This window comes from Carassius carassius, chromosome 15 (genome assembly GCF_963082965.1).
Source record: "Carassius carassius chromosome 15, fCarCar2.1, whole genome shotgun sequence".
NCBI lineage: Eukaryota > Metazoa > Chordata > Actinopteri > Cypriniformes > Cyprinidae > Carassius > Carassius carassius.
Genome location: NC_081769.1, coordinates 20,034,410 through 20,045,730, shown reverse-complemented (window position 1 = coordinate 20,045,730; position 11,321 = coordinate 20,034,410). Strand labels below are relative to the sequence as shown.

The following is an 11,321-nucleotide window of genomic DNA, read 5'->3' as shown; positions in this document are numbered from 1 at the left end:
TTAATTTGTTTAATTTACAACTTTGAAAATCATTACAGTGTAACCAATAAATTAAAAAGAGACGAAAAAAAACCCACAATAATCTTATGCTTATTTTTTGCTAATGCATTTAATAAACCAATTAATGTGATTTTAAAAATACAGCGTTGATTTGATTGGCTGTTCGGACTGTCACTCATCGATCGTGCAGTAGGTTTCGTTTCTCCAACGTATGCACGTCAAGTAGCCTATGGAAGGAACGCGTGAAGAAGGAACTTGGAAGAAGAAAAGAAGTTCTTGGAAATCGTGACAGTTAACAGCTCGGTATTTAACAGCCAATTATTTTTCATTTATATTGATTTTGTACCTGTAGAAATTTTACAGCGTTTTCTTAAGCATCTCTATAAGTGAAGAGTTACTGGTTTACTGCTGGAACCCGAAAATAAAAGTAAGTAGGCTATTATTTGTTGTCAATTGCTTTATGCGATAGCAAAAATGAACATCAAGTAAATGTTGTATGATAGTATTGTATATATATATATATATATATATATATATATATATATATATATATATATATATATATATATATATATATATATAAACAAAAAAGTTGTAGGCTAAAAATATTTTGGGAGTTTCTGGAGGGAGCATTTGCTCTTTTCACACAAGTTTTGATTACCACATAATTTACTTTAATGATGAACTGCCCTTTTGCTTTATTGACACACTATTTTCCTATTTAATGCTGTTCAGTTGCTTTGTTACAATCTATTCTATTAAAAGCACTTCATAAATAAAGGTGACTTGACTTGACTAAATATATAAAAATATATAGCCTGGTTATACAGGCTATTAGTTATAATCATATTCATATATTAAGCCTTTATGATTATAATTGTATGATTCATTGTCTTTTCATGTACTGTTGCTTTAAATTATCAAATTGTAGTCTACTCAACCCATATATAATTTAACTGCCACATTTTGTATTTTTTGTTGTTGTTGTTGTCAATAAAACTGAATATTTGTATTTATTAATCAGTATATTTGATATGTTTCATGTTGCTGCTGAAGTGAATCATCCATGTTTTCAGTTTCCATAATGTTTGTTTTATGAATCTTTTATGAATTTTTACCCTGACAGGGAAGTGGAGCACCCAGGGCAATACAACATTAAAGGCTCTCCACACAAAAGGTCAGTATGACACTGCTGATATTATCTAACCATAATATGTTATACCTTATTCATTATTTTCATTATGTACAAATTGTAGTTTTATTGCTAAATTGTTATTTAATAGACTTTTAAAATACACAATCAACCAGAACAGTTGAAGTCCTTGACACATTAAGAATAGAGTAAACCCTGTCAGCAAACGCCATTGACAAATATGATTATTGTACCAGAAATGTTTAGCAATCAGGCTTCAAAAAAGAGTTAATTTTGAAGTACACATACTTCTATATACATCTATAACTTTTACAGTTTAAAACATGGAAAGTCAAGACCCTGCTGTTGTTGAGGCAGTAAAGGCATCAGGCGAGTCCACCCTGGAGAAGGCCACAGCAAAAGCTAAAGAAAGATTTGACCAGTTAATGAATGTCTCACTTAACATTGCTGTGACCGGAAAGACAGGATCTGGGAAATCCTCCTTTATAAATGCACTTAGAGGTCTAAATGATGAAGATGATGGAGTAGCACTTACTGGACTCACAGAAACTACAAAGGAGCCCACCATGTATGAGCATCCTGCAGTGCCAAATGTGAAAATCTGGGACCTGCCTGGAATAGGGAGTCCAAAATTCAAAGCAAATAAATACCTCAAAGATGTCAAGTTTCACATCTATGATTTCTTCATTATTTTAAACTCGGAGAGGTTCATGGAGAATGATGTCATGTTGGCTAAAGAAATAAAAAAGCAGAAGAAAAACTTTTACTTTGTCCGTTCCAAGATCGACAATGACATTTTAGCAGAGCAAAGAAAAAAGGGATTTGATGCGCAGAACGTTCTTTCCAAAATAAGAAAGGACTGTCAACAAAACTTGAAAGAACTGGGAGACCCCAAAGTTTTCTTGATATCATCTTTTGAAGTGGAGCACTATGATTTTGAACTACTTCAAAACTCTCTGGAAGAAGAGCTTCCAGAACACAAGAGATCTGCTCTTCTACAAGCCTGGCCAGTGTGCTCTGCTGAATCTCTGGAGAAGAAGATCAAGATGTTTAAAGGGATGATCTGGGCTGCATCTCTCGCCTCTGCTGGTATAGCAGTCATCCCTGTGCCTGGACTATCAGTAGCATGTGATGCAGGCATTCTATTGCTTTTCTTCACAAGATGCTACTATGCATTTGGTTTGGATGAAAGATCACTGACAAGGCTTTCGGAAAAAGTGAACAAGCCATTGCTGGAACATGTGACCAAATCAAAGTTGGCATCTGCCATCCAAGAAAAAGCAGTGGCCAGAATACAAGTCTCTGCTGCACTTGCATCCCTTGCTACCATTGAGTATGTTGCAAGTCTCTTTCCAGGTGCAGGAAGTGTTGCTGCTGCAGGAATATCCTTCGGTACTACTAATTACCTCTTGAGAGAAGGATTAAATGAACTGTCACAAATTGCTCGAAAAATAAGAAAGGAGGCTGAGCTGGACACACTGTTATAATTTGTAGATGGTCTAAGGATGGTTAAGAATGCAGTCTTTAATTGGTTTTGTTGATTGATTTAATTACTATAGAGAAAATGTATGCATTTTCTGCTTCTGATATGGACTTAATGGCCGTAGCATGTTTGTTAGATTGTGTGCTGTTTATGAAGGAGATTAAAGTATCACCATGTCTTCATACAGTACAGTATTCAAAGAATAGATTACAATGTCCATGCATGGAAGCATTTCAGAAATCACTGACACTGTACTTTTATTTAATATCATGTTACGTGTTAAACTATATTATACAGGCAAGTATAATAATTTAAAATTGTTCACAATTTGTGTTCATTTTCAATGCTGGAATCTGGAAAATGTTATCAGTCTCACATAATGATGTATTGATTCTCATACAATAAAAATGTGTTTATAAACCTTTTTGTGATACATTTTTCTATATACACACCTACTTTTTAATATTTCTAATCATTTTACTCAAGGTTATTTACCTCAAGATTAATATAAAAAAATATGAAGTTGAAAATAAGGAATAAAGCACATTGTGTTATACATAAACAGTCTCAGTTGTGAGACAAGGTAAAGTTACACTGAGAGAAATAAAATTGCAGTTACAATGAAAACTTGCAACAGTGAGATATAAACGGGAGATGTTAACTCGAAATTATGTCAAATAAAGTCACAGCTGTCCATGACCAAGCAAAGGAAAAAGTCTTGACTTTACTGTAGTGAAGCTACTTAACCAATCAATGATTTATACCTACTATAATATTTTATGTTTTTTAAGGTGAAGAATTTTACAAGGCATAATGACTGAAGATTCTTCTGCTGACTTGGATTTCTCTGGAGCTTTGCAGAGACTGAGAGAACATGACCCAAATGCCGCTGTTGCAAAGGCTAAAGAGCAACTGGACAGTCTTGACAGCGTGACTCTGAATATTGCAGTGACTGGGGAAACAGGAGCAGGAAAGTCTGCCTTCATCAATGCATTTCGAGGTCTGAATGATGATGATGACAATTCTGCACCAACAGGAATAACCGAAACAACAAAGGTAGCTACTATGTACACCCATCCCGCCAAGTCAAATGTCAGACTGTGGGACCTGCCAGGGACTGGGATGCCTAATTTCAAGGCTAACAAATTCCTCAAGGAAGTGCAATTTGAAACGTATGATTTATTTATCATCATTTCCTCAGAGAGGTTCAAGGAAAATGATGTCTTTCTGGCCAAAGAGATTCAAAAGAAGCAGAAGAGGTTTTATTTCGTCCGGACTAAGATTGATAATGACATTCGTTCAGCGGCGAAGACAAGAAGACATTTTGATTAGCAGCAGGTACTTTGCATAATTAGAGAGGACTGCCAGAGAAACGTGAAGGAGCTAGGAAACCCCAAGGTGTTTCTGATATCCTCTTATGATTTGGGAAAATATGACTTCCATGACCTGGTAGATACCCTAGAGTCAGAGCTTTCAGAATACAAGAAATTTGCTCTGGTCCAGTCTGTGCCTGTGTGCTCTCTGGCTATGCTAGAGAAGAAAAAAGAGGTTTTGGAGAATTTTATTTGGCTTGCAGCACTGGGCTCAAGCCTGGGTGCTCTTATCCCATTGCCTTTATTATCTCTGGCCATTGACAAGACGGTTTTGTTGACCTATCTTGTAAGTTGTCATAACGCTTTGGGTTTGAATGAGCAATCACTCATCAAACTGTCAGAGGGAATGAACAAGCCTCTCTCACAGCTGAAATCGGCTATAAAGTCTCCTATAGCATTAGCATTGGTGGACAAAATGGCAATTAGACCTCGTACAGCTATGACAAAACCAGTGAAAAGTTTAGAGGATCTGCTTGATGCTAGATTACTTGTAACCAGTTTTATGAATGCGACTGAGGCCTTCAGATCAACATACAATGTCTTGCAAGGGGCTCTAAATGAAATGATAAATGACATGAGACAGGTCCTTCAAGCTGCAGGTTTAATAAAATCAAGCTAGTACAGCAGAGATGCATGCAGTTAAATAGTTGGAATTATACTGAATATTGTCCAGTTATGTTCTTCATATTTGATTGTAGTGCATGTCAAATGGAATGGAATACATAGAATAATATGCATTTAGACATCTAAATGGGTAAAATGTGTGACTGTTTAAGGATATGTGGGAATCTGGTGGTTTGTGCGAAAAAGTCTGCCTACTTGCTATTATACCATTATGTACATTTTAGGACTATTAACCGAAAATGTAATGTTTTACTTGTTTTACGGTGTATTCAATATGTTTATGTTACCTTCTACTAAACAATACACATTTTCTGTATGTTCTGGGTTTTTTAATACATGTCAATTGGTTTTATGTATATTGTTATATACTGAGACAAATGATAAATGGCAGTGGCAGGTGTTGACTTTCAGGATTTACTAGTTGTATGTATATTACTACATCCAGACTCAAGGGGACTTGTATTATTTAAAAAATATGTGTAGTATCGTCTGAAGTCTAAATGTAATAAAATTTAATGAAAATATTTATTGTCATCATTTCTATTAACAAATATATATATATTATGATTGTCAGTTGTTAGCATCACTAATGGTGCAAAATGTATTGGCAGTTAAACTGTTGAATTGTTATAGGTATTTGTTTGGTATTAGTAAGCAGATGGGTGTGTGAATACACGAGGAACGAAATAAAAGGCCAACCTTTACTTTACAGGTTTATTTTTGGACTTTTATCAGCTTTATGACGCATTTGCATTTCATAAAGAGTTTTTGTAAGGTGTGACTAAGCTGTTTATTTGAGTTTCAGAGTAATAGATCAGTCTGGTTCTTATTACTGACGCTTGGGATAGAGTCACAAAAAGTTTTGTGTGTGTGTGTGTGTGTGTGTGTGTGTGTGTGTGTGTGTGTGTGTGTGTGTGTGTGTGTTGTTACCCCCTAACAACAAGACACATATAGACGTAGACCTGGAGAGTACACGTAAAGAGCAAATTACTAACAAATTTACTAATAAATTATTTCTATGATTTTCAGGTTCACTAAAAAAAATCTAATTATTATGTTATAGTACAACTTACCCACAGTCCATTAAAACTTTTTATGGTTTGCACAACAAGAGTGGAAGCGTGGTGTATTTTTCATAAACATTTTAATAAACAAGAAATAGTCCTAACTGTGAAAACTGCAGTTATTGCAATTAATACAAACATATATTACAACAGTATATTGAGATCAACAGCTCACGTTTTTTACTGCAGAACAAATTCTACAAATAATTTTCTGTTTCCCAACTGTGTATCTTCTATTCTTTTGCAATAATTAGGACAAAGCAATCTTAGCAAAACGTGGTGCCTTGCTAACGTTTTCTTTTTATATTTCAAAGAGATCTGTCACAGACAAAAAATACAGAATTATACAGTATAATAAACAATTAAAGATTATTTGTTAATTCTATTAATATATTATATTGCACACCAGTTGAAAACAGCAGTTATGCTATAATAAGCTTGAATAATTAATGGTAAATTAAACGGAAGTCTGCATCATATCTTACATTTTTAGCTAAAAAAAATTTATTTATATTTCCTTACTGTTTTTGATATATAATATGCAAAAGCACTTGTCCTGACAGTGTTGAGGTCACTGGAGAGTGCAGTTTCCAAACCTACAAAGTCAAATGCACATCTGTCAAGACTGTTGATGAGAAACATCTGCTGAGCAGACAGTTTGGCCATCTGAAGCTTCTGGCTATATTGTGCACGAAGCCCATCAGGTATCTCAGTCTCACCACAGCACAAGTCACTTTGAGTCTGTAGATGACAGTCAATTTTTGTCTGGACCAAGAGGTAATGCTTCCTTAATTCTTCAACTGCTTTGGCTAGTTTTAAATGCCGTGCTTTCTGCCAGTCTGATACAATGATGATATAGAAGTCATAACAATTCAGGTGTTGTTTCATCTCATACATTGAGTAATCAATGACTCCCTCTATGCCAGATATGTCCCAGAACCGGACATCTGGGTATCCCAGACTCATTGCTGGGTTGCTGACGGACACTGAAGCCGCACCACACTCTTCATTCTTCAGCCCAATTAAGGCATTTACCAAACTGGACACTCCAGAGCCTGTCTCACCCAAAACTGCCACATCTAGCTGAAAGTGACTCAAAGCCTCCAGAACAACACTGACTTTCGCAGCTCCAAAGCCTGTGCGCTTATACATATCCTGCAATGCTGTGATGTCCTCTGTTTCAAGTTTCCCAGTCTGTTGGATGTGATTGGTAGCATACCTAAAATAATACGAAAATAATATTACATTAATGTTAGGATGAATGATATTTGAAACATTCATTATTTGCCCTCTTTATTATTTCTATTTTATTCCGAAATACATGCAATGAACTCATCTATGATGACAATGTTCTTAATTTCTGAATTAAAATTAATTGTTATTTTTGATTTGGGGTATTACATTAAAAAAATGTTAGGGTGACAAAAAAAACTTTTATCTGCCAAATAAAAATGATATGGTTAATCATGCTGAAACAGAAGAGGAAATTATATTATAGGGAGGACACCCTTGTGACCATATGTCAGGGTCAGTAAGTCTATAAAATAATAATAAAAAATAAATAAATAAATATATATATATATATATATATATATATATATATATATATATACAGTACAGACCAAAAGTTTGGAAACATTACTATTTTAATGTTTTTGAAAGAAGTTTCTTCTGATCATCAAGCCTGCATTTATTTGATCAAAAATACAGAAATTTTTTTTAATATTGTGATATATTATTACAATTTAAAATAAATGTTTTTAAATTTATTATACTTTAAATTATAACTTATTTCTGTGATGCAAAGCTGAATTTTTAGGATCATTATCACATGATCCTTTAGAAATCATTCTAATATGATGATTCATTATCAAAGTTGGAAACAGTTCTGCTGCTTAATATTTTTTCAGAACATGTGATACTTTTTAGGATACTTTGATGAATAAAAAGTAAAAAAAGAAAAAAAAAAAAAAAAGAAACTATGTTTTTAAAATATAAATATTTTGTAATAACAATATTTGGGGGCAGTAATTTTTTTTCTTTCTTTTTTTTTAAATAAAATCAATACTTTTATTCAGCAAGGATGTGTTAAATTGATAAAAAGTGATAGTAAAGAAAATATATTATTAGAATATATATTATTAGAATTTATATATTTTTTAATAAATGCAGTTCTTTTTAACCTTTTATTCATCAAATATATTAGACAGCAGAACTGTTTCCAACACTCATAATAAATCAGAATATGAGAATGATTTCTAAATGATCATGTGATAGACTGGATGTTACATGTGACACTGAAGGCTGGAGTAATTATGCTGAAAACTCAGCTTTGCATCACAGGAATAAATTATTTTTTTTTAAGTATATTCAAATAGAAAACTATTATTTTAAGTTGTAATAATATTTCACAATATTACTGTTTTTTCTGTATTTTTGATCAAATAAATGCAGGCTTGATGAGCAGAAGAAACTTCTTTCAAAAACATTAAAAAAATAGTAATGTTTCCAAACTTTTGGTCTGTACTGTATATATATATATATATATATATATATATATATATATATATTATAGGACTACATTTTGCAGGAAAATAATATACTATCCTACTTCAAACTTTCACATAATTTCATGTTTTCCTAAAAATGGTATAAAAGTTTTAAGCTCCTAATGAAGCCAACACAGTACCATTTACAACCATGTAATTACAGTATATCTACTCACCTAGCCTTTATCCATCCTCCATGCAACATCTTGTCCAGAAAATCTGAAAATAACTGTGCTCTAAATTGAAAAACATCATCCTTAAAAGTGTCCATGAGCTTCTGCATCTCATACTTTTCTGTCTCATGGGATGACACTAGGAACACATGGGGGTCCAGTTTCTTCTCTTTCAGATATTTCTCACAGTCTTGTCTCATTTGATCCAGTGCACTTATCTGGGAGAATTTGCTTTTCTTTCTACGCAGATCATTATCAATTTTTGTTCTAATGAAATAAAATGGCTTCTTCCGTTGCTCTATTTCATCAATCAACAGCATGTTGTTTTCTCTGACTCTCTCTGACATCACAACCATGAACATGTCATACAGGTCAAAGTTCATTGTCGTTACATAACTCTTGGATGCAAAGGAAGGGGTGCCCATCCCTGGAAGATCCCACAGTCTGATGTGTGGGAGATTTGGATTCTGATACATGGTTGCGTTCTTTGTGGTTTCCACAGCTCCGGTTGGAGCAGCCCCTGTGTCATCAGGATTCAATCTGAGGATCGCATTGATAAGAGAAGACTTTCCTGCACCAGACTCTCCAGTCACAGCGATGTCTATCTTAAAATGGTCAAAAACCTCCAACAGAGACATAAGCCGGTGGGGAATTTCTTCAGGTCTTTCCGAGGCAAACAAATCTTTGATTTTGTTGAAATGATCCTCTTGTATTTTTGCTGGCAAGTACAATCTATAGAAAAACATGACATTCTGTCAATACTTTACACTGTAACATTTCTAAAGAACATTATCCCATAATCCCACATTTGGAGTGCATGGATTCTTTGTGTGGTTGGAGGTCTACAAAGCAAAACTGAGTTCCTCTGGTGAAATCTAACTCTTTAAAAGGTGCCTCAAAAGTGACATTGTGTGAATAAAAAAAAGCCGAAATGGTGCCTCAAGTATTTTTTACACGGTTCACAAATAAATCTTTCTCGTTTCATTGCGCCGCGATTTAATATTTTTAGATGGGACTTGAGTAAACAGATACTAAAACACCGTCGACCTATACCTCGCTTCTAGCTGCTTTTTAACACTTTTTAATACGTCGTGTCAAGTTATAATACAGTTAATCTGTAGTAAACTGTTTAATAGGAACTGTGCACTTGTCAACTAGACGGTCTTATAAGTGAAACGTAAGAAAATAACATCACATACATAAATATGTAAAAGTTGTTATGTTTTTGAAAAGACTGACAAATATATCCACTCACCCATTGTCCATGGCTCTGTCGTTTATGTTGGTTCCTGTTTCCACGAAATCCAAGGAAATCGAAACTAGGCTAATCTATGCGATGTGCGCTAAACACATTAAAACAAAATTAAAGCACTGTCATCAGACTTTGTTTTCAGGTTGCTTTTAAATACTGCCAACTTTACCAACACGAACCCGTTTCTTCAGGCTAAATAACAAACCTAAACACTTCCGATTTCATATAAACTGACATCAAGATGGGAGGAGGAAATGACGTTTGGAAAGCGAATTTGAAGACGTGTATGGGCCATTCTACAGAACTGGTCCAAAGTCAGAGTTGGAAACGTCCAAAACAATTCTATACATGCACATTGTATGATATCCGAGGTACGCCTACATATTTCTAGTAATTATGCAGTTAATGAGGCTATCATATTGTATTTTCAGGAAGTTTTGGAATATTTGCCCTCTCTCCCAATTTGTCACTACTGAAACACAGTAATAATAATTTAATTAGAGGGGTTACATTTAGTCATTTAGCAGAAGCTTTTATCCAAAGCGACGTACAAATTTAGGTAAAGGTATGCGAAACTAGAGGTGGTTTTGTAGGCAAACATTAATGCCTTGAGTTTTATGATAAAGATTTGTGACGTGGATTGTTTATATATATGCAATGGATTGATATATATATATAAATTCAGAGGAAAATCAATAACAATTACATTTTAACAATATTTCAAATGTAATTTATGAGATTTGTATCAATTTGAATCCCATATTTCTTTGTAAAAGGCAAAAAGTTGATCATACTGTTTGTAAAGTTAAGGATTCATTAGTCTGAATATACACTGAATAAAAAACTATCATAACATTTCAGTTGATAATTTAGTATACTTTATTTTTGACAAAACAACCCATGTTTCGGTTGTGACTGCACATTTTTGTTAGTGATAATGATTTTGTTAGGACCACATCACATTAGAATTTTAACTCGCATACTAAAACATACTGAAATAGAAAAATAATTGGATAACTGTACTAATAATTTGCAAAGAAAATGTCAAATCCTTTTTTTTTACTCATTTTTTTTAAAGAATTAGATCTTAAAAATGTACAATGGAAAAATGTACAAAAATATAAAAATATCATCTTCATAAGCTGAAATGTAGGGTTTAATAAATGATGATTTTATATAGGCCTATATTTGTCACACACCTGGACTCATTTTGTGTGTTTTTGCTCCTGTGACCCAGTTTCTGTCTCTATGTGGTTTGATTAGTTCCCAGGTGTGTCTAGTCATTTTCCGCATGTGTTCCATGTCCCTGTTAATTTAGTCATGCCATCCACCTGTGTTCCCCCATTATCCCTTGTATATAAGCCTTGTCCTTTCAGTTCTGTTTTGTCGGGTCTACTCGTCTACCTGTTACCTGCCACCTGTTATTTGCCACTTACCTTGCCTATGTTTGCTTTAATAAATCCTTGTTTCGTTTATCCCTCGGCTCCGTGTTCCTTCCAGCAGCGTAAGCCGGGACAGAAGACCTGACCTAAAAAGTTAAAAACTGTGTGTTTTCCCTCCGTTTTGTTTTCCGTTTTTTCACAGTCTTTTTCTTTCCGTAGTGTGTCATGGATCCCCTCTATCGCCCCGAATACCTCCTCCTCCTGCTGG

The 11,321-nt window shown here is 34.0% G+C and overlaps 3 protein-coding genes across 3 annotated transcripts; 2 read left to right on the top strand and 1 right to left on the bottom strand.

Annotated features, from left to right (window-relative positions):
• Window positions 1–339: 339 nt before the first annotated feature.
• Window positions 340–2,640, top strand: LOC132157923 (interferon-inducible GTPase 5-like). Its single transcript, XM_059567179.1, has 3 exons — window positions 340–427; window positions 1,127–1,177; window positions 1,469–2,640. Exon 3 carries the CDS (start codon window positions 1,477–1,479, stop codon window positions 2,638–2,640), a length of 1,164 nt encoding a protein of 387 aa, XP_059423162.1. The 5' UTR covers window positions 340–427; window positions 1,127–1,177; window positions 1,469–1,476.
• irge4 (immunity-related GTPase family, e4) lies at window positions 341–5,155 on the top strand. Its single transcript, XM_059567888.1, is given in 3 exon segments — window positions 341–427; window positions 1,127–1,177; window positions 3,434–5,155. A coding segment is annotated over 1 exon segment (1,179 nt). The 5' UTR covers window positions 341–427; window positions 1,127–1,177; window positions 3,434–3,449; the 3' UTR covers window positions 4,629–5,155.
• A 605-nt stretch (window positions 5,156–5,760) lies between these two features.
• irgq1 (immunity-related GTPase family, q1) lies at window positions 5,761–9,904 on the bottom strand. Its single transcript, XM_059567887.1, has 3 exons — window positions 9,675–9,904; window positions 8,423–9,151; window positions 5,761–6,916 (listed from the first exon to the last, which is right to left on the bottom strand). The coding sequence occupies exons 1-3, from the start codon at window positions 9,683–9,685 to the stop codon at window positions 6,202–6,204; spliced, it is 1,455 nt and encodes a 484-aa protein (XP_059423870.1). The 5' UTR covers window positions 9,686–9,904; the 3' UTR covers window positions 5,761–6,201.
• Window positions 9,905–11,321: the final 1,417 nt, after the last annotated feature.

Bases quoted from the DNA above. Each gene is read 5' to 3' on its own strand.
- LOC132157923 (XM_059567179.1), top strand. From the start codon at position 1,477: ATGGAAAGTCAAGACCCTGCTGTTGTTGAGGCAGTAAAGGCATCAGGC.
- irgq1 (XM_059567887.1), bottom strand. The intron at 6,917-8,422 runs GTGAGTAGATAT...GTATTATTTTAG, and splicing joins GGAGGATGGATAAAGGCTAG to GTATGCTACCAATCACATCC.